The sequence below is a fragment of the Lagenorhynchus albirostris genome, chromosome 19, assembly GCF_949774975.1.
Source record: "Lagenorhynchus albirostris chromosome 19, mLagAlb1.1, whole genome shotgun sequence".
Lineage (NCBI taxonomy): Eukaryota > Metazoa > Chordata > Mammalia > Artiodactyla > Delphinidae > Lagenorhynchus > Lagenorhynchus albirostris.
This window is the reverse complement of record NC_083113.1, coordinates 59,887,837-59,905,908: the sequence shown is the minus strand read 5'-3', so window position 1 is coordinate 59,905,908 and position 18,072 is coordinate 59,887,837. Positions and strand designations below refer to the sequence as shown.

The 18,072-nt window shown below is 57.3% G+C and overlaps 1 protein-coding gene across 6 annotated transcripts in view; it reads right to left on the bottom strand.

The window, feature by feature from the left end:
- Nucleotides 1-9,340, bottom strand: part of ACSF3 (acyl-CoA synthetase family member 3) — a 64,879-nt gene extending 55,539 nt beyond the window's left edge. Inside the window, exons 1-4 of one of the 6 annotated variants that reach the window (XM_060129979.1) lie at nt 4,521-4,930; nt 4,335-4,417; nt 1,978-2,677; nt 669-824 (exon numbers count right to left, since the gene is read on the bottom strand). In XM_060129979.1, the coding sequence (XP_059985962.1) occupies nt 669-824; nt 1,978-2,631 (810 nt within the window). In that variant the 5' untranslated portion in view covers nt 2,632-2,677; nt 4,335-4,417; nt 4,521-4,930. Of the gene's footprint in view, nt 1-668; nt 825-1,977; nt 2,678-3,105; nt 4,108-4,334; nt 4,418-4,520; nt 4,931-9,235 lie in introns of those variants that run through there. The other 5 variants (XM_060129978.1, XM_060129980.1, XM_060129976.1 and 2 more) reach the window with 5 other exon arrangements.
- Nucleotides 9,341-18,072: the final 8,732 nt, after the last annotated feature.

Genomic DNA, 18,072 nt, shown 5'->3' with positions numbered 1-18,072 from the left:
GTGCCCGCTCTGCCCCACCTCGTATCCACTCGGCCTCCCTCCCCTGCTGGCCGCACGGCAGTGCTGGGAAAGAACCCCCTGCTGAAAAGAGGGACGGGTGGGGAGGCTGACACGGAGCCCCCAGCTGGGCCATCCATTGGGACCTTGAAAGCCAGCGGTCAGCTGCACAACAGCCCCAAGACATCCACGTGCTCACCCCCGTGGATGCGCCCCCTCACGTGGCAAAGGGGACTCTGCAGGGGTCTGGAGAGGGTGCGGTTGCCCTGGACACTGGGTGGGCCCGACATGGCCACAGGGTCCTCATGTAGAGGGAGATCTGGCCACAGAAGAGGCAGCGGTCACGAGAATACGGAAGCAGAGGTGGGGGTGATGCAGCCACAAGGCAGGGCACACGGGCACCTGCAGCAGCTGGAAGAGGCGGGAGCGGATTCTGCCCCGCAGCCTCCAGACAGAATCAGGCCTGCGGCGCCTGGCCCTTAGCCCCGCGAGCCTCACTTGGGCCTGGCCCTCCGGAACCGAGAGTACACTTGTGCTGTGCGAAGCCCCAGTGGGGACCCTCTGCTCCAGCAGTAACGGGAAGCTCGCCGCTGGTACTCTGCACCCCAGAGAAGGGACCTAGCCCGGGGAGGTCCAGAGCCCGCGACGCCAAGAGCCCGGCCCCGACTCACCAGCTGAGCGCTGAACTCGGGGAGCATCACGCAGGTGGCGCCCACCCAGAGCGGACAGAGCAGCTTGTTGACCACGCCGTGGACATGGTGCAGCGGGAGGACGTGGAGGATCACGTCGTCCTTTGTCCAGGCCCATTTGCGGACCAGCCCCGTCACCTGGAGAACGGCAGCACAGCCTCAGAATAGGACGGCGCACACAGCCGGCCGCCCCAGCCGAAAAGGCGGGAGGAGACGGCCGCTGCCCCGCCCTTGACGGCCTGGGAGGACATGGTAACAGAACGACCTGGGGTCTGACCGCGGGGCCGTCCGTCCACCATTACCCTCCTGCTAGAGACCTGGGCCGCATGTAGTCAGGGGCTTCAGCCAGTTTGAAAGGGCCTTTGATCTGGGGTCAAAGGCCTCTGCAGACTCTGGGCGGCTCTCCCCTCAGGCGGCTCCGACAGGCCAGGCTTGAACCCGGCTGTCCGTCTGCGCCACGTCTGTTCTGACACCATCCTCGCCCCGGCTTAGCCAAACAGTCCCCAATCACCACCGAGCCTGCCTGGTGCGTGCCGCGGTGACGGCCATGTGCGAACACAAGTGAGATGCCCACCCCGCAGAGATACTGGTCCAGAGATGGCCTCTCCAGACAAAAAGCACGTCTCCTCCGCGGAGACAGAGACGACGTGTAATCACGCCTCGCCTGCAGCCGGCCCGACTCAGTTCATGCTGACTTATGGACTGAATTAGCCTGAGTCGATGGCGTTGACCTCTGACCTCCCTCTTTGTGGGTTTGAACTTCTCTCTTATTTTCCCACTCCTGCTGTGTAAGAGTCTTCACTGTATGTGCAAATGCTTTTTGGAAGCAAGAAGAGTATAAACTGCAGATAGACAGCGGCTGGGGAGTTTCACAGAAATGGTAACTGAGGCCACGGAACACAAGCTAACACCTACGATGTGGCGCACACGGGTTCCTGCTTCTCGTTTCCCGAATCAGCCGCAGTTAGGGGCTGACGGCACATCTGGATAATCGCTTTGGGGCTGGTTTCCTTTAAAACCTCAGCGTTACATAGAGTGGCGCGTTCCATGCTCCACACGCCACGGCTCTGGAGGAGCCCGAGGGGGCCTGTTAACCCCCTGGCACCTGGGCACTGCACCCCCCTACACCGCCAGTGGGGCTGCTGGTCACACGGCCCCAGGGGTGGGACGGTGAGAGCTGTGGCTGGCCCTGCAGAATGAACAGAAGGCCGCCTGCCGTGACTGCTGCTGGGACTGGCCTGCGGGGACACAGCTTGCACCTCCCAACCGTGGCGGCCCCAGAAGCACTCACCACGGCCCGGATGTTCTGATGCGTGCTCAGGACGCCCTTGGGTCTCCCCGTGGTCCCGCTGGTGTAGATGATCATGGCGCCCCGGTCTCTCCAGTCCCACTCTGGCAGCCGGCCCTCCCCGGGGTCCTCGGCTGCCCCGTGGTAGACTGTGGGCGGGAGAGGCAGGAGCGGGACCCCCAGCTTCTGGACCACCGGGCTCAGGAGCTCCACGTGCTCCGGGCCGGCGAGGATCACGGAGCTGCGCGAGTCCCGGATGAAATACTCCAGCTGGGCCTGGGGGTGCTTCCTGCAGAGGGGGACGGCAATGCCGCCGCTCATCCACGTGGCCCACTGCGCCACCACGAAGGAGACGTCATTGCTGCACAGGAGGGAGACCCTCTCCTCCCGGAGGTCCCTGTCGGCACACCCACGGAGCCGGCAGATCTCCCGGGACAGGCAGAGGCTGCGGGAGTAGAGGTCCTTGTACGTGTGGCTGCCGTGCTGGTCGACGAGGGCGATCCTGTCCCCGAAGCCCAGGGCGCGGCGGAAGCCCAGTGTGCTGCTGTCGGAGCGCGCGGCCGGGGCCGTGTGCAGGGCGCCGCGTCCTCTGCACCTCCGGGGGGCTGGCCACCAACACGGCCCAGGCCAGGCCCAGGCCAGGCGCCGGAGGGACATCACCACGCGGGGCAGCGTCGCAGCCGCAGACGCCAAGTGCCGGTACCTGGCAGGAAGAGAGGGCACTGCGGTCACTGCCCTGTCCTGCCGGACCCCCACGGTGGCCAGGAGAGGTGGCCTCACTGCCAATCACGGGCGGACATCCCGAGACCGGAAATGCTAACGGTCTCACAACACACACCTTTGGAACTTAAATGACCAAAGTTTCAGCTTTTTATTCAATCTCATTGCTTTAAAGGTTTTAAAAACATGCAAGATTCTAAAACAATGAACTAAACTAGGTGAAGCCAAGGAGAAACAAACAGAACTCAATGCACTTCAGGTAAACTCTGAATAACGGTTTTCAAAAACCTGAACCCGGAGAAGTACAAGCCTAGAGAAATAAGTGCCAAGGGCCCTTGAACAGCACAGTGTGCACGACGCGGGTCCACGTACACGTGGGTTGTTTTCACTAATCTGCACTGCGGCACTTACACGAGTGTGAATACGGAGGGCGGGGGTGTGCAGGAAGGGCCGGCTGTGAAGTTACTCGGATTTTCGGCTGTGGGGTCGCCCCTAACGCCCACCCGACCCCCGCCCGATTCAGGGGCTGGCTGTGGTCCCTCCCCGCCAGCAGCGGGGCCTGGAGATTCCGGCGAGCGGAGCACAGACACTGGGCTCACTTCTGCTCTGGAACACGTGCCGAGCCTTGGACTCCTAGGAACCTGTCTAAAGTAGAGCAGAGACGCAAACAGGGCAGGTTCACATGTCTGCAAAGCGTCACTCTGTTTTTTAAGCCAAAACATAACTCTTCCCTCTCTTCCCCACAGCCTAACTACTAAACAATGACCAAAACAGTCCGCCAGGAGGAGGGCTCCCCGGGAAGGCTGTGAGCCACGACCCGCACCTGGACTTCTCCAGTGTGCTCTAGAGGAGGCGGCCTGGGAAAGGGTGGCTGGGCGCACCCCCTCCACGCTGCCAGCCCTCCACTCGAGAGGTCAGGAGCCCTCCTGACCCCCGGGACCACGGAAGACGGTTCCTTCCCAGCGCCAGGGCGGCCAGCAAGGTCCACGGGCCACCACCTGCCCTGGCTCGGCGTCCCCACTGCCGTGCCCTCCCCACTGCAGCCTCTGCCGCCTCTGCTCCGCCTGGGCGCTCTCAGCCAGAGCAGCGTCCCTGACGGGGAGCTGACGGATGCACCAGCTCCCCCGGTTGTTCCTGAAGGATTTTTAATGAATATTATTTGGTAACACACTTAATATATTACGTGTGTTTTCACCTTCGACCACCCTGTTCAATCAGCAAGGCAAGCACTGTTAACCCTATCTCACCCACGAGAAAATTCCAAGTCCCCCCTCCTGAATCACAGCCAGGAGCCCAGCTGGAGCCTTCCCACCCGCAGCCATCGTTCCCCACCAGAGTCACCACGCCAGACACCCACGGCCACCCTGGCCCACGACAGCACAAGGAAATGGCCTGATGCTGGCTATGCCGTGGCGGGGGGTGGGGGGGGCGTGTCTCTCCCTGTTACTGGGGCGGGGGCCGGGTGGGGGGCAGACTTCACAGGGACCCTAGAGAGCACTTCTGAGTGTCAGAGGCTGATGAGGACGCCTCCAAGGCATTGTCCAACAACATCATAAAATAAAACTTGTAACTCTCGTTCCCGTTCCAACGGGCCCAGCAAAGCAGGGAAGGTGGGGACTGGTGGGCGGGCAGCCCCGCACCTGCTGCCAGGAGGCTGCTTCTCCCGGGCTCAGCGCATCCTCTCCCCGACAAGCCTCACTCTTCCGTCTCCTTCATTAACTTGCTACAGGGGAAAACAAATGTGCTATGTTTGTTACATGTACCAAACAGTTTTGTTCTCTGTTGTTAATTTAAAAAACAGACTACACACAACACTTTATAATTACCTAACAAAACAAACGGCCCACAGCAGTAAAGGTCGGGACTGAGCTCTCCTCTGTCCTGAGATCCTCCGCGTGCTGGCTGCCCCGGGTGGCAAGGGCTCTGACACAAGGTCTCCCAGCCTCCCGGCCCAGCAGGCGGAAACCTGGCACCAGGGAGATGCCCGCCTGCCTGACCCTCCTGCCTGCAGGGGCCTCGGCGGCCCCATCTCCTCCCCAGCGGCTGCTCCGAGGTCCTATGGAAACACTCCCAAAAGCTCCGGGCCTCCCCCACCGGTGGGCTCTCCAGTACACGTGGCCCACACCCCTTCCAGATGAAGGAGGCCAGAATGTCTTGTGACGTCCTGGGCTCTGTCCTCTACGCAAGGTTCAGAGGCGGGCTCGCAGTTGGTTTCACACCTCTGGATTTCTGTTACTATAAAGAAACCTGACAAATTGTAAGAAAACAGCTGGGCTTGACCAGAGAAAACAAGAAATGTGATAAACACGTGAGACGTGCCAGTTTCAGAGAGAAAATGAGCTACTGGGGCCTCCCCGGTGGAGCAGCGGCTGGGAGCCCGCCTGCCGACGCAGGGGACGCGGGCTCGCGCCCCGGGCCGGGAAGATCCCACGTGCCGCGGAGCGGCTGGGCCCGTGAGCCGTGGCCGCTGAGCCTGCGCGTCCGGAGCCTGTGCTCCGCAGCGGGAGGGGCCGCAACAGTGAGAGGCCCGCGTACCGCAAAAATAAATAAATAAAGAGGGCTTCCCTGGTGGCGCAGTGGTTGAGAGTCCGCCTGCCGATGCAGGGGACGCGGGTTCGTGCCCCTGTCCGGGAGGGTCCCGCATGCCACGGGGCGGCTGGGCCCGTGAGCCATGGCCGCTGAGCCTGCGCGTCCGGAGCCTGTGCTCCGCAACGGGAGAGGCCCGCGTACCGCAAAAAAAAAAAAAAAAGAAGAAAAGAAAATGAGCTAGTGAGAAGCAAACCAGGGGCTTTAAGCGCTTCCTCTTCTCACTTCTAGCAAATTCTTCTCTATTTGCTTTACAGACAGGAGAAACTAAAACAAAGAGAATCTATAAACAGAAAACCTACCGCACAACGTTTCTGGGTTACGGCCCGAGGCCTGAGTCTTGTTGGTGACCACGCAAGACAGATGTTCGGGGGTGCCCACTGAAGTGACAGCATTTCCTGGGGTGTTTAGGAGCACAGCACTCAGGCACTGGGTGCCGTGGAGGACAGACAGACGGACAGCCAGGAGTGGCTGCTGCTCCCACCCCTCTGCCTGGCAGACCTCACAGGGCTTCACAGGCAATGTCACAGCTGCTGCCGGCGACACCCACCGGCTCAGCCTTCCTCTGTCCAGACACCCCGTGAGGGGCCTAGGAAGGGCAAGCTTTCTGCCTGCTCCCCCTGGGGCCCCAGGGACTGGACCACACTGAGGGGGGCCAGTCAGAGAGAAGCTGGGGTCTGAGAACTTGAAATGAAAACTGGAAGACAGGCTGACCGCCACTTCCCCTCCCTCCCTGGCCAGGGGTGGGATGGCTAGCTGACTTCTGACTCCATAGCAGCGAATCCACAGTGGGCTGGGGACGGATGCCGGGGGCAGGCAGTCAGAGCAGCACCTCCAAGGAAAACAGAGGTGAAGCCACCTGCCCAAGGCCACAGAGCAACTGGAGAAACAGCATCGAGACCCAGGCCCGGCTGGCTGCAGCACACCAACCCACTCTGAGACACCACAGGTGGTGAGGAAGGCCCTGGGCAGGGAAGGCCAAGTCCGTGCTGGGAGCTGCCCCAAGAGACACCACACATTAACTGGGCGGCACCCCCAGCCTAGTGACGGCTCAGCCGTCCAAAGAGGGCACTCAGCAGTCCCTTCTAGATGCGACATGAAAACAGGAAATGCAAGCCCTCTGTTCCCACGGTTTTGTTTTTTAAATGTATCCTAAGGAAATAACCAGCCGTGTACACAAAGGTTCACTGTGGGGTGTTCACTGCAGGGTTATTTCTGATATTGAAAAACCGGGGCTAAGCCAGGTGGTCCGGAAGGTCTGAGGAGGCCAGGGCACACACACGCGTGTGGGGCTGGGCCACGGCCCGACTGCACCCGCCCCCGCAGCACTGCTCAGGGGAGGGACGTCCCTCCAGAGACAGGAAGGTGAGCCTCCAGGTGGACACGAGGCAGCAGGGCCACAGGTGGCTTTCGTGTTCTTCTTAGCGCTGCTCAATTTGCTCCAGATTTTCTGCAATGAGCACGTACGACTTTTGTAATCAGATTTTAAAAGTCTAATAAATGACATTTATATTTTCAAATGGAGGTATTTCAACCTCAGCATTAACATTTTCTTTGGTACAAAAGAGGAAAAAGAAAAAAAATAGAAAAAAAGAGGAAAATATTAAAATTATTTGTTCTGGATGGTGGACCTACAGGGTGTCTGTAATTTTCTGTAGCTCTTTAATGTCTCAAAACGACAGAGGCAAATAAAAATGAGATAGCCTTCTTCTCGCAATTAAACTTAGTGGTTCACGGAAGGCTCATGGGGACAATGATGAAGTCCTCACAGAAGCAGCTGGAACGCCCGCTGCGCTGGCCCTCAGAGCACCGCAGGGCTGGCGTCCGGCAGCAGTGACCTAGCCCCAGCGTCCCAGTGCTGGGAGGTGGCAAGACCGCCTGGCTCCGCGTGGGGACGGGTGTCCCGAGGCAGGGTGGGGCAGGTGGCTGGAGCTCGGGGGACGGGGAGCCTGCCAGGTGACCTGCAGGGAGGGAGGCTCAGGGACACGGAGCTGTGCTCACACGGGGGTGTCTGTGGAACAGACGCTGAGAAGGGGCCCTGCCTGCTCACCACGGAGCCTCACAACCCAAATGACTTTTAACTGGGTAAACGCTGCCAGAGCGGCCTCCAGAGAAGCTGCACTAATTTTCTCTCCCACTGAACATGTGGGAACATGGGGCCACCCCTTCAAAACAGCTTTTAGGTGCTCCCGAAACCACCCATCATCGAGCCGTTCAATACAGAGCTAAAGTCTCCAAGGTCAAGGGGAGCAAGGCCCTGCCTTGAACAAGCAGAAAGAACGAGGTCAGGCCAGATGACTGTGTCCTGAGCAGGTCCAGGTGCAGAAAGACCAACAGCTACCTCAGGAAAAGAGGCCACGCCTTCCAACCACCAGCCCCCTTGGCCACGGGGCCCCCCATCACTGCCGGTGGCACAGCCTGGAGTGATGTTGCCGCCCAGTAAATGCAGTTCGGCCACGGATTTCTCCCTATCTCGATTAACCATGAGGTCAGCATCACCGTGCAGCAATGTGAAAAAATCCCAGCCAAGAACACGGAAACCTGAATTCTGGTGAACCAGACGCCTTCTCCCGGGCAGGCCACGCCACGCTCAGCTCCCTCCGGGAGGCCGGAGCCCAGGCAGAGACCCAGCAGAAGCCACTCAGTGCTCTGACCATCAGGTTCCCAGGCCAGACCACTTAGGTTACTTAGGGTAACCACGGCCCTCTCAGGACACACACCCAATGCCGGGAAGATGATATCTGTCACGTCCTAACCGGGGTGCTGGTTGAGAGCACAGATTCTAGAGTCAAAACAGGCCCAGCCTGGAACATTCACTGGTTTTTCCGAGTTTTCCTCAGCCGTCTAAGCCTTCGGCTCCTGTGAGACCCGCCCAGCACACACAGTGGGAAGCACACGGCCCAGCCATGCTCAGCCCCATGCTCACCACGGAGCCATGTGACAAAAATTACGCGATAAGAACGATACTTGCATTCAAATGAAGGCGGCTGGCTTCGAAATGAATCAAATGGCACCTGACGGCTCACCACCACCTGCCGCCAAGCCCGCCCGCTGTCTGCGGACTCGGGGAAGGAGCGCGGCTGGGGGGGGGCCCGCACCCTCCCTCTGCGCCGGACACTTGTCTCAGCACGCTGCCTGTGGTCTGGGGAGCCGCTTTCAAAGTTACATTTTTAAGTAACACTCACACTGCATTCAAATCAAAAACACCAAAAGGGAAAAGCAAACGCTTAAACCCATCTCCATATTAGGACGTAAAATACTATTTTAAAGATGCCATCTGGAGGGATGAAGCTTACAATCTTGGGCCGTGGCTTAATCCACAGATGCCGTCCGCCTTGAAGAGTGGCTCTGGGACATGGGGTGGGGGCACAATAGTGACTGAGGAAAGCTCGCTAGACTCGCTGGGCTTTCACGTCTCACATCAGAACCTCCGGGGGCCCCCTGAAGCCTGCTTGGGGATGTCTGTGCTCCTGGGCCCAGCACCGGTGCCCCCTACCCCCACCTGTCCCTGCCTAGGTCTCCAAACATGCCCCTCCTCGGGATGGAAGCCTACCAACTCCCCAAATACGGGATTCCTGTTCCCACCTCCAATTGTCATCCTTCCCCCTTTTGGCAAACTCCTAATCATCCTTCAAAGCCCTGCTGAGTATCACCTCCTCTTTAGCGCACAAAGCAAAGAAAGAAAGTGGGGGGGGAGGGGCGTGGTGCTTCAAGGAGGATTCCTGCGGCCCAATGAGGCCGAAAATGGATTTGTTTCCGACAAGGCAGATCAACTTCCCTCCAACTATGGCTGAACGTGGACTTGACTCACTCCTACACCCCGGGGGCCTGGACGTCGCCGCCAGCGCCGCGAAGGGAAGGCAGGTCCCCACTTGACGCAGCCCCTGCGAGGGAGGGGGCGGGGCGGGACGCGGGGTGGAGGAGCGGGGGTGAGGGGTGACGGGGCGGCCTCTACCTCCGCAGGCCGGACTCGCGCTCCTCCTCCTTGCCGGGTCGGAACCGGAACCGGAACCGCGGCTGCGCGCGCACCCCGCGTCCGGCGCCCAAGCGCGTCCCCCGGCGCGGCACCGCGCCGCGGGTTCCGGGCGCGAACGTTCCCCACGACCGGTCGTCGCGGCCCCGGGGCCCGGGCGGCTGCGTGTTCACGGCTCCCATCCCGAAGCGGGTTGGGAACCGGGCGCCTCAGGTGTTCTAACTCCCTGTTGGGCGGAGCCGGGCACAAGTCCGCTCGGCCGAAACGTGAGATTTCTCTGAAGTAACAAATCAACCTCGGACACAGGGTTCGGGCCAGCGCGTTTCCCGCCCGCCTCCCGGGGCGCCGCGAGCCGGGCCGAACCCGGGCTGGGCCGCCGCCCCACCGCCCTCGGTGTCGGCCGTGAACCTCCGGGGGGACTGAGGGCGCGGAGCCCGAGGGAGGAGGGGCCGGAAATCTCCGAGGAGCAGCAAAACGACTGAGATGGAAAAAAGATAAGATCCCTGGGCCCTCTGTTCGGTCCAGTAAGAAAAGTATAATAGTTTCAGGAAGGGACCGCAGACAAGACAGAGGGGGGGAATCATCGAAGAAATTCAAGAAAATCAGAACTTCCCTGTTGCAGTGACTGGCAGGGGCCCACAGCACTTGGCAAACAGCGGGTTGTTCCCGAGCGTGGGTGTGGGGACGCTCCTAAGCGCCCACCTGACCAGACATCCACCGGAACGTGGGCTCTTCTCTGCTATGGTCTGAATATCTGTGTCCTCCAAAAATCCGTTGTTCAAGCCCTGACTCCGCCAATGTGATGGTGTTAGAAGGGGGGCCTTCTAACCTCATGAGGTCATGAGGGCAGAGATTCCATGAATGGGATTAGTGTTCTTAGAAAAGAGACCCCACAAGGCTCCCCGTCTCCCCTTCTCCAGGTGAGGACACAGCGAGAAGTCCATGAACCAGAACGGGGGCCCTCACCAGACACAGACTCTCTTGATCTTGGATTTCCAGCCTCCAGAACTGTGAGAACTCAAGCCCCCCAGTCTGTGGCATCTGTTACAGCAGCCCAGATGGACTCCGACTCACCCCTGAGGTTGTCCGTCAGCGTTCCCATCCCATCCATCATTCCTGGGCTCAGTCGTGCAGACTCCCCTCCTTGCTTCCTGCCTTACCTCACATCCAGTCCTGCTGGTTTCTCCTTCAGCATCTTTCAGAAACCAGCCACTTCCCACCATCACCACTGCAACCAGGGGGCGGTGGGGAGGGTGCTGGGAAACCATGGTCTCACACCCTGATTACTAAAATGGCCTCCTCCTGGCTTCCCTGCTTGCACCTCCCTGCCCCGTCAGTCTGTCCCCAGCACAGCAGCTGGGTGGCCCAGTGACCACTCTTGTCACATCCTAGCATCCTGGACTCTGGGGACCCCCACCTGGCAGACGGGAGCAGTCATCCTGAGGAAGATGAAACTGGGGGAATAACTGTTGTGTTTGCTCTATTGAGAGGAGATTTGAACCATTGAGGGAGAGTTTGGGGCTAGAAGAAGGATAAATACCTAGAAAACTGATCAAGAGGAAAATAGGTGAGGGACTTCCCTGGTGGTCCAGTGGGTAAGACTCCGCGTTCCTAATGCAGGGGGCCCAGGTTCCATCCTTGGTTGGGGAACTAGATCCCACATGCCGCAACTAAGGGTTTGTATGCCGTGACTAAAGATCCCATGTGCTGCAACTAAGACCCTGCGCAGCCTAAATAAATACATAAATATTTTTAAAAAGAGAGAAAAATAGGCGATAGTTAAATACTGGGAGAACAGCAGCAAAGGCAAAGTATCGCGTGGCTCTAGGATGCTCGGCTCAGGCAAGCATTTACAGAATTGCAATAATGTAAACACTTATAATGCAGACATTGACGCTGGTCTAACGAATTTAGGCAGTCTCCCTCTCCCTCTCCCCCGTCCCCCTCTACCTCCCTCTCTCTCCCCATCCTTCTTTCTCTCCCCCTCTCCTCTCTCCCTCCCTCTCCCCCCTCCCCTGCTCTCCCTCTCCCCCTCCCTCCCTCTCTTCCCTCTCCCTCCCTCCCTCCCTCTCTCTCCCTCTCCCCCTCTCTCCTTCTCTCTCCCCCTCTCCCACCCCTCCCTCCCTCTCCCTCTCTCTCCATCTCTCCCCCTTTCTCCCTCTCTCCCTCTCTTGGGCAGGGATGGGGGCACAGGAAGGGTGTGGTGTGGAGAGAGACGCTGAGGCTGGGTGTCCATCACAGGAGCAAAGAGCGCCGGGGTGGACACGTGGAGGTAAATATCAAAGGAATTGAAAGCCGTCTCTGGTGATTGGGAAGGGAAGGGGGGTTCCTTAAACTGTGTGGCTGGATAACTGTGTACCTGTGATAAAGATAAAAGTTAAACTAGACCATAAAGTAAGTTTTAAAGGGGGAGGAGACAGGAAACACCTCAAGGATGTCCACGTGGATGTGGCTCCTCTCCACCTGCAGGCGGCCCCTGCCCATCACTGAGTCTCCTTGGCTGCTCTCTCGCCTCTGGTCCCAAACACTCCAAGGACTCCCAGGGGTTTGCTTTCCACCAGGCACACGATGGGAACAGGAGCCTGATCAGCAGCCGTGGCAAATCCTCATCATGGCGCCACCACCTCTGCTGAATAACCCAGGACCCCACGGCCTCCCGCAGCTCACGACAGGCAGCTGGGTGTTTGTGCAGGTGCCGACGTGCCCCCAGGTGTGTTCCAGGCACCGGAGATGTAAACACAGCCCCTGCCCTCCGGTCACTTATGTGCTCGTGGGGGAGAAGGAAAGGGAATAGTTAGACAAGTCATATGCCATTATGACATTATAGACTGAAGTTTTTGTCCCGCCCCCCCCACCAAATTCACATGTTGAAACCCTGCCCCTAATGTGATGGTGTTAAGAAGTGGGGTCTAGTGAGACAATCAGGGTTATATGAGGTGATGAGGGTGGAGCCCCCAGGATGGGATTAGTGCCCTTACGAGAGTCACGAGAGAGCCTGCTCCCCTCTCTGCTCTCCGGCCAGTGAGGACACAGTGAGAGGACGGCTGTCTAAAGGCCAGGCAGTGGGCTCTCATCAGACACATCCAGCCCCCAGACATGTGAGAAAGAGGCACGTGTCGTTCAAGCTGTCCAAGCCGAGACAGACAAGTGGTCTGGAGGAAGATCAAGCCAGGCCAGGTGATGGGGGCCCTCAGAGGGCTGCACGGAGCCGGTGTCCGAGGCTGGCTCTGACCACAGGAAGTGAGGAGACTGAGGCTCCGAGTGCCTGTCGCTCTGACAAAGTGACAGAGCAGGTTTGAACCCGGAGCTCTGCTCCCTGCTCCCCGCCTCGTGCCCCTCACCTTTTCATGGCTCTGAGATTCTTGAGCGAACAAGCAGACATGTGTGTCCTTGTGCTTAAGACCAAAACTCTTCCCCACACAAAGCCAGATAGCTCCTTCCGACAAGAATAAATGGTCTCCACGGCGACATCCTCAGAGGTGTTCCCAGCAGTGTTGCTGTTGTAGCCAGGAAACAACCTAAGTGCTGCTCGGTGGGGGCTGAGTTAGGACAGAGGAAATAGCGAGATCACAGGGCCCCACGAAGTACAGTAGTGAAGCTGTATAGAAACACTAGAGGGCTTCCCTGGTGGCGCAGTGGTTGAGAGTCCGCCTGCCGATGCAGGGGACGCGGGTTCGTGTCCCGGTCCAGGAAGATCCCACATGCCGCAGAGCGGCTGGGCCCGTGAGCCATGGCCGCTGGGCCTGCGCGTCTGGAGCCTGTGCTCTGCGGGAGAGGCCGCAACAGTGAGAGGCCCGCGTACCGCAAAAAAAAAAAAAAGAAACACTGGAATTGCTCATAGCAGTCTATGGTTGAATGAAAACAGCATAAATAATTTCCTAGATCCTCCCACTGGAAAACTGGAACACAAAGCCACGTGCACTAGGATTTCCCGCTGTGCACTCAGACAAGCTCTGAAGGATGGGACAGCACCCAGGAGGGAGGCACCTGTCCTCTGAAGAGACGGGCTCCTGGGATCACCGCCGCTTTGGTCTCCCATGGCCACGTGTACGGTCAGGAGGGAGCGGCCCTGCGTGCAAAGTGCTGGGGCCGCCTGGCACGGCAGGCCCTAGAGCCGGGAGGCCACAGGAGGGGAGTGCCTCCCTGCTCCTGGGGCATCCGGGGGAGCCCTGCTGTTCCGGACCTCAGCTGCCCTTGGATCTGACCCTGGGAGGAGAGCCGTCCCCGGGAGGGGGTCTGGGGGCGGGGATGGCCTCAGCAGGGCTGTGGGACGCTGGGGTCCACGTGCTCCTGTCTATGAAATGGGCAATGACAGCTCCCACCGCGGTTCCCAGCTTAATCCCACTGGGAAGGTCAAAGAGCCGGGACACTTAAAGCTGTTCATAAATATTAGCTGCGGTCACTACTGTCGTCATCAGCATCTTTATCGCCCGCCCCTCAACAGAGACCCTGAGCAGGTGCACGGTCAGTGGAAGTGGAATGAATGGGCGGCTTCTCCCGAAGGCAGATAAGAGCCTCCCCACCTGACAACTTGCCCTGAGGCCCCCTGTCCACTCCCAACCCCCAGCCTTTCCCAGGGGAAACCCTTCCAGCTGGAGCACCCAGGAGCCGCAGGAGACCAGGTAGGAATCTTTCCCCCCACTGATTCTGTTCACACCTCTAGTTTAATGAGCCCAAGCTGCTGGGGGCGTCTGGGTCACACCTTTTCACTTGATTAAAGCAAAACACGTGCGCTGGCAGCAGCGTCCTCGCGAGCACGGAGCTTCCCGCCTCACAGGGACGGCTGCTACACGAAGAAGGGGCTCAAGGGCACCGAGGCAGCCCCGGGAGCACTTATGGAGGACGTGCCAGTCAGAGCTGGGGTTAGGGTCAGGCAGCACTTGGGTTCCGCCCTGCCTTTGGCCACCAGCCTCCACACCGGAGGTCCAGCCCCACTGTGCCCGCCTCCTGTGTCCGTGCCCACGTACAGTCCCATCCCAGCTGAAGAGGCTGACCTGGGCAGGAATGTGAGTGACTCTGGGCAAGGTCGTGAGCAGCACTGAGCTTCCTCCTGCCTCTCTGATCGCTCACCCCCGGGGGGAGCCACGTTGTGAGGGCACTCGGGCAGCCCCGGGGAGAGGCCACACGGGAGGAGCTGAGGCCTCCTGCCCACAGCCAGGGGAGGAGCCTCCTTGGAGGCGGGTGGAGCCTTCAGGGGAGACGGGAGCCCTGCCGACACTCCAGCTGCAGCCTCGCTTGAGTCCGAGCCAGGGCCGCCAGGCCGAGCCACTTCTGGGTTCGGGACCCACAGAAACTGACATCCTAAGTGTGTTGTTGACGCTGCTAAGTTTGGAGTGATTTGAATATAGAAACAGAGAGCCAATACCCTGCTTCTGCTAGCTACAGTTGTGTGATAGCAGGCAGATTAATCTCTCTGAGTGTCAGCTTCTCACCCGAGAATAAGAATGCCTACCTCCAATGGATGTTATAAAAATTAAATAAGCTCTTGGCATTGGGCCTGGGATACAGCAAATGCTGAAAAACTAGCTGTCATCATTATTATGAAATATTTACATAAATATATCACAAGATGCGAAGGGCTCAGGAAGACCTCACTTCAAACAGGTGGGTTCAAGGAAGGCTTTGTGGAAAAGTAATGTTTGACTTGGTCCTTGAAGGAGAAGCAGGATCTGGACCCGAGGAGATGGTGGGAAGGGCAGGAGGGTCCCTGTGGGCAGTTCACGCTCAGCGTAAACTCGGGCAACAGGAGGTGAGACTGTGAAGGCTGGCTGGGGTCAGATTGGGCTGCTGGCATTAAGGGGTCTAGAATTTACATGCTGGGAAGTGAAGCCACCGGTTCTGAGTCAGTGGAAGTGGAATGAATGGGACGGCTTCTCCCGAAGGCAGATAAGAGCCTCCCCACCTGACAACTTGCCCTGAGGCCCCCTGTCCACAGGAGCGAGAACCCCAGGCACGGCCCCCCAGCACACAGGAGCCCTTCGGAAGAGGTGCTGAATGAATTAAATTCTCCCCGACCCCCAAAGCATCCCCTCTTGGATTCCGGCAGGAGCAAATATTAAAGAGGGTGCCTGGGGCTGGAAGGAACGGTTGTCAGGCTGCTGCTGCAACTGATGTTTTCTCCCAAGCCCAGGATCCAGCTGTGTCTGCTGTCTGACAAACGTTTCCACTCGACCTCCCTTCTTCCCTCTGAACCCTGAGTTTGTTCATGTTCCCAACTTCCCCGCGAGCCCTGTGGGGAAGAGAGGTGGGTCCCAGACCTCCAGCCCCAGAGGGCAGATCACGATTGGCCTAAACCAGCCACAGGGGTCTCATCCCCTTGCCAGAGAGTCTGGCCCAAGGATGTGAGGGCAAGTCTGGGCAGGTTCTCCTCACGAAGGAAACAAGATGCGTTGGAAGAAGCAGCCCCTCTTTTTTCCTGGTGGACGCTGTGTCTGTGTGTGATGTCTGCAATTGCCACTGCCATCTTGTAACCGTGAGGAGTGCCGTCCTGAGAGTGAGCCAGTGGGAAGCCAGGCAGACAGAGCCTGAGTCCAGGGCGATATCCAGAGCCCTGGACTCTGGAGCCCTCCTGCCTCCAGACTTCTGCTTGGGTGAGCCTAGGATTCTCCTTCCTCTCTGATCATGTTGAGTTTGGGTTTTCACACTGCAGGTGCCAGAGAAAGGTGGGAGTGGGAGGAGGGATAGACTCATGACGAAGCAGTCAGCTAATCAGAGTCTTTGTTGAGCACTGGTTAGGGAGGAAAAGGTGAAGAGGGAGAGCTAGGTCACCACACTCCAGGGGCTTCGCCACACAGCTGGAGTTCAAAACCGGCACCCGAGACCAGAGCAAGTGAGCGAGGAAGGGAGAGTCCTCAGAAAGCCAGGGCTTGGAAGTGGGGAGGCCCCTGGCTGGGGCAGGTGGACACTGCATTACACGAGGAGGCAGTGGGGTAAGGGGGCGGGCGTGAGTGTTCCCCCTGGGAGCTTGAACTGGGTCCCCTGCGCCAGCCCACAGTCTACCCCCCAGGGCCCCAGCCCTTCCGGGGTCTGTGAGGTCAGACCCGCTGCGTAACGACACTGCTGCCATCTGCCTTTGTCACAAGGTGACCTTTGCACTATGGCCTCAGCCCGGACTGTGCTCACGGCTCACACTCGTGGTCAGAGCAACACGGCTTCCCCGCGGCAGTCCTCAACGAGGCAGCAACGAATACCAGTGGTGTTAAATCCCAACCCCAGAGTAATCATCTTTCTAATGTCTTCTGTGGCAAAGTGGGAAGTACACATAAGCCACTTGTCTTGCTCTGGGGTTTGATTTTATGTGTCAACCTGACTGGGTTCAGGGAGGCCCAGGTGGCTGGTAGCACATTATTTCCGGGTGTGTCTGTGAAGGTGTTTCTGGAAGAGATTAGCGTTGGAGTCGAGTGAAGATCACCGTCACCAAGGTGGGCGGCCGTCGTCCAATATGCTGGGGGCCCAAATGGACAAAAAGGGGAGGAAGGTCAAATTCTCTCTCTTCTTCAGCTGGACATCCATCTTCTGCTGCCCTTGGACATTGGGGCTTCCAGTTCTCAGATGCTGCTTTGGACTGAATCACCCTTGCAGACGGCGTATGGTGGGACTCCTCGGCCTCCGTGACCACGTTGCTACTTCCCATAACAAATCTCTTCTCACATGTATCTATATGTACCCTACTGGTCTGTCTCTCTGGAGAACCCTGACCGAGCACAGGGTGGTCTCAGGGAAGCTTCTCTCGGGACACCTTTTTAATGGGAAAGAATGACACAGATGGCCCGTCGTCACCCAGACTTGGGCATCTGCAGACAGTTCCTTGAAAATGAATGAAGTAAACCTGCCAGTTCAAGAAAAACACCTGACGGTATTTGTGTAAATGGTAGCAATTTGTCCTGCAATCCCACTCCTGTGCATGTATCTGGAGAAAACCATAATTCAAAAAGATACACGCACCCCAGTGTTCACTGCAGCACTGTTGACAAGACATGGACACAACCTAAGCATCCATTAACAGATGAATGGATAAAGAATATGTGGTATTTATACACACGATGGAACACTACTCAGCCATAAAAAAGAATGAAATAATACTATGTGCAGCAACATGGATGGACCTACAGATTATCATACTGAGTGAAGTTAAGTCAGAAAGAGAAAGACAAATATCATATAATAGCACTTATATGTAGAATATAAAAAAATGATACAAATGAACTTACTTACAAAACAGAAATAGACTCATAAACATAGAAAACAAACATGGTTACCAAAGGGAAAAGGGGGGAGGGCTAAATTAGGAGGCTCGGTTTAACACACACACAATACTATGTATGAAATAGATAACCAACAAGTACCTACTGTATAGCACAGGGCACTGTGTTCACTATCTTGTAACATAATGGAAAAGAATTTGAAAAAATATCTATACAGAGATAGATAGAGGTATGTGTGTGTGTATATATATATATATATATATATATATATATGTATGGAACTGAACCACTGTGCTGCACACCTGGCACTAACACGACATTGTAAATCAACTCTACTCCAATTTAAAGAAAAATAATTATTACTGGAAAAAATGAGATATTTACCAGGAAGAAAAAAGGGAACATTTGAACTCACAAGAGAAAATTCTAATTTTGGAAAAATTGTGCTACTTCTTTAATCTTAACAGCTTTCCAACACTTAAGGACATTTCTGAGAGCAGGGATAATATTAATAAATGTGAACTTTTACATAAAAAAGTGTCAATATTTGGATGCATAACTCAATGAACCAATATTTTCCAATGACCCACGTGGGATGTTATGAAATCATTCCTT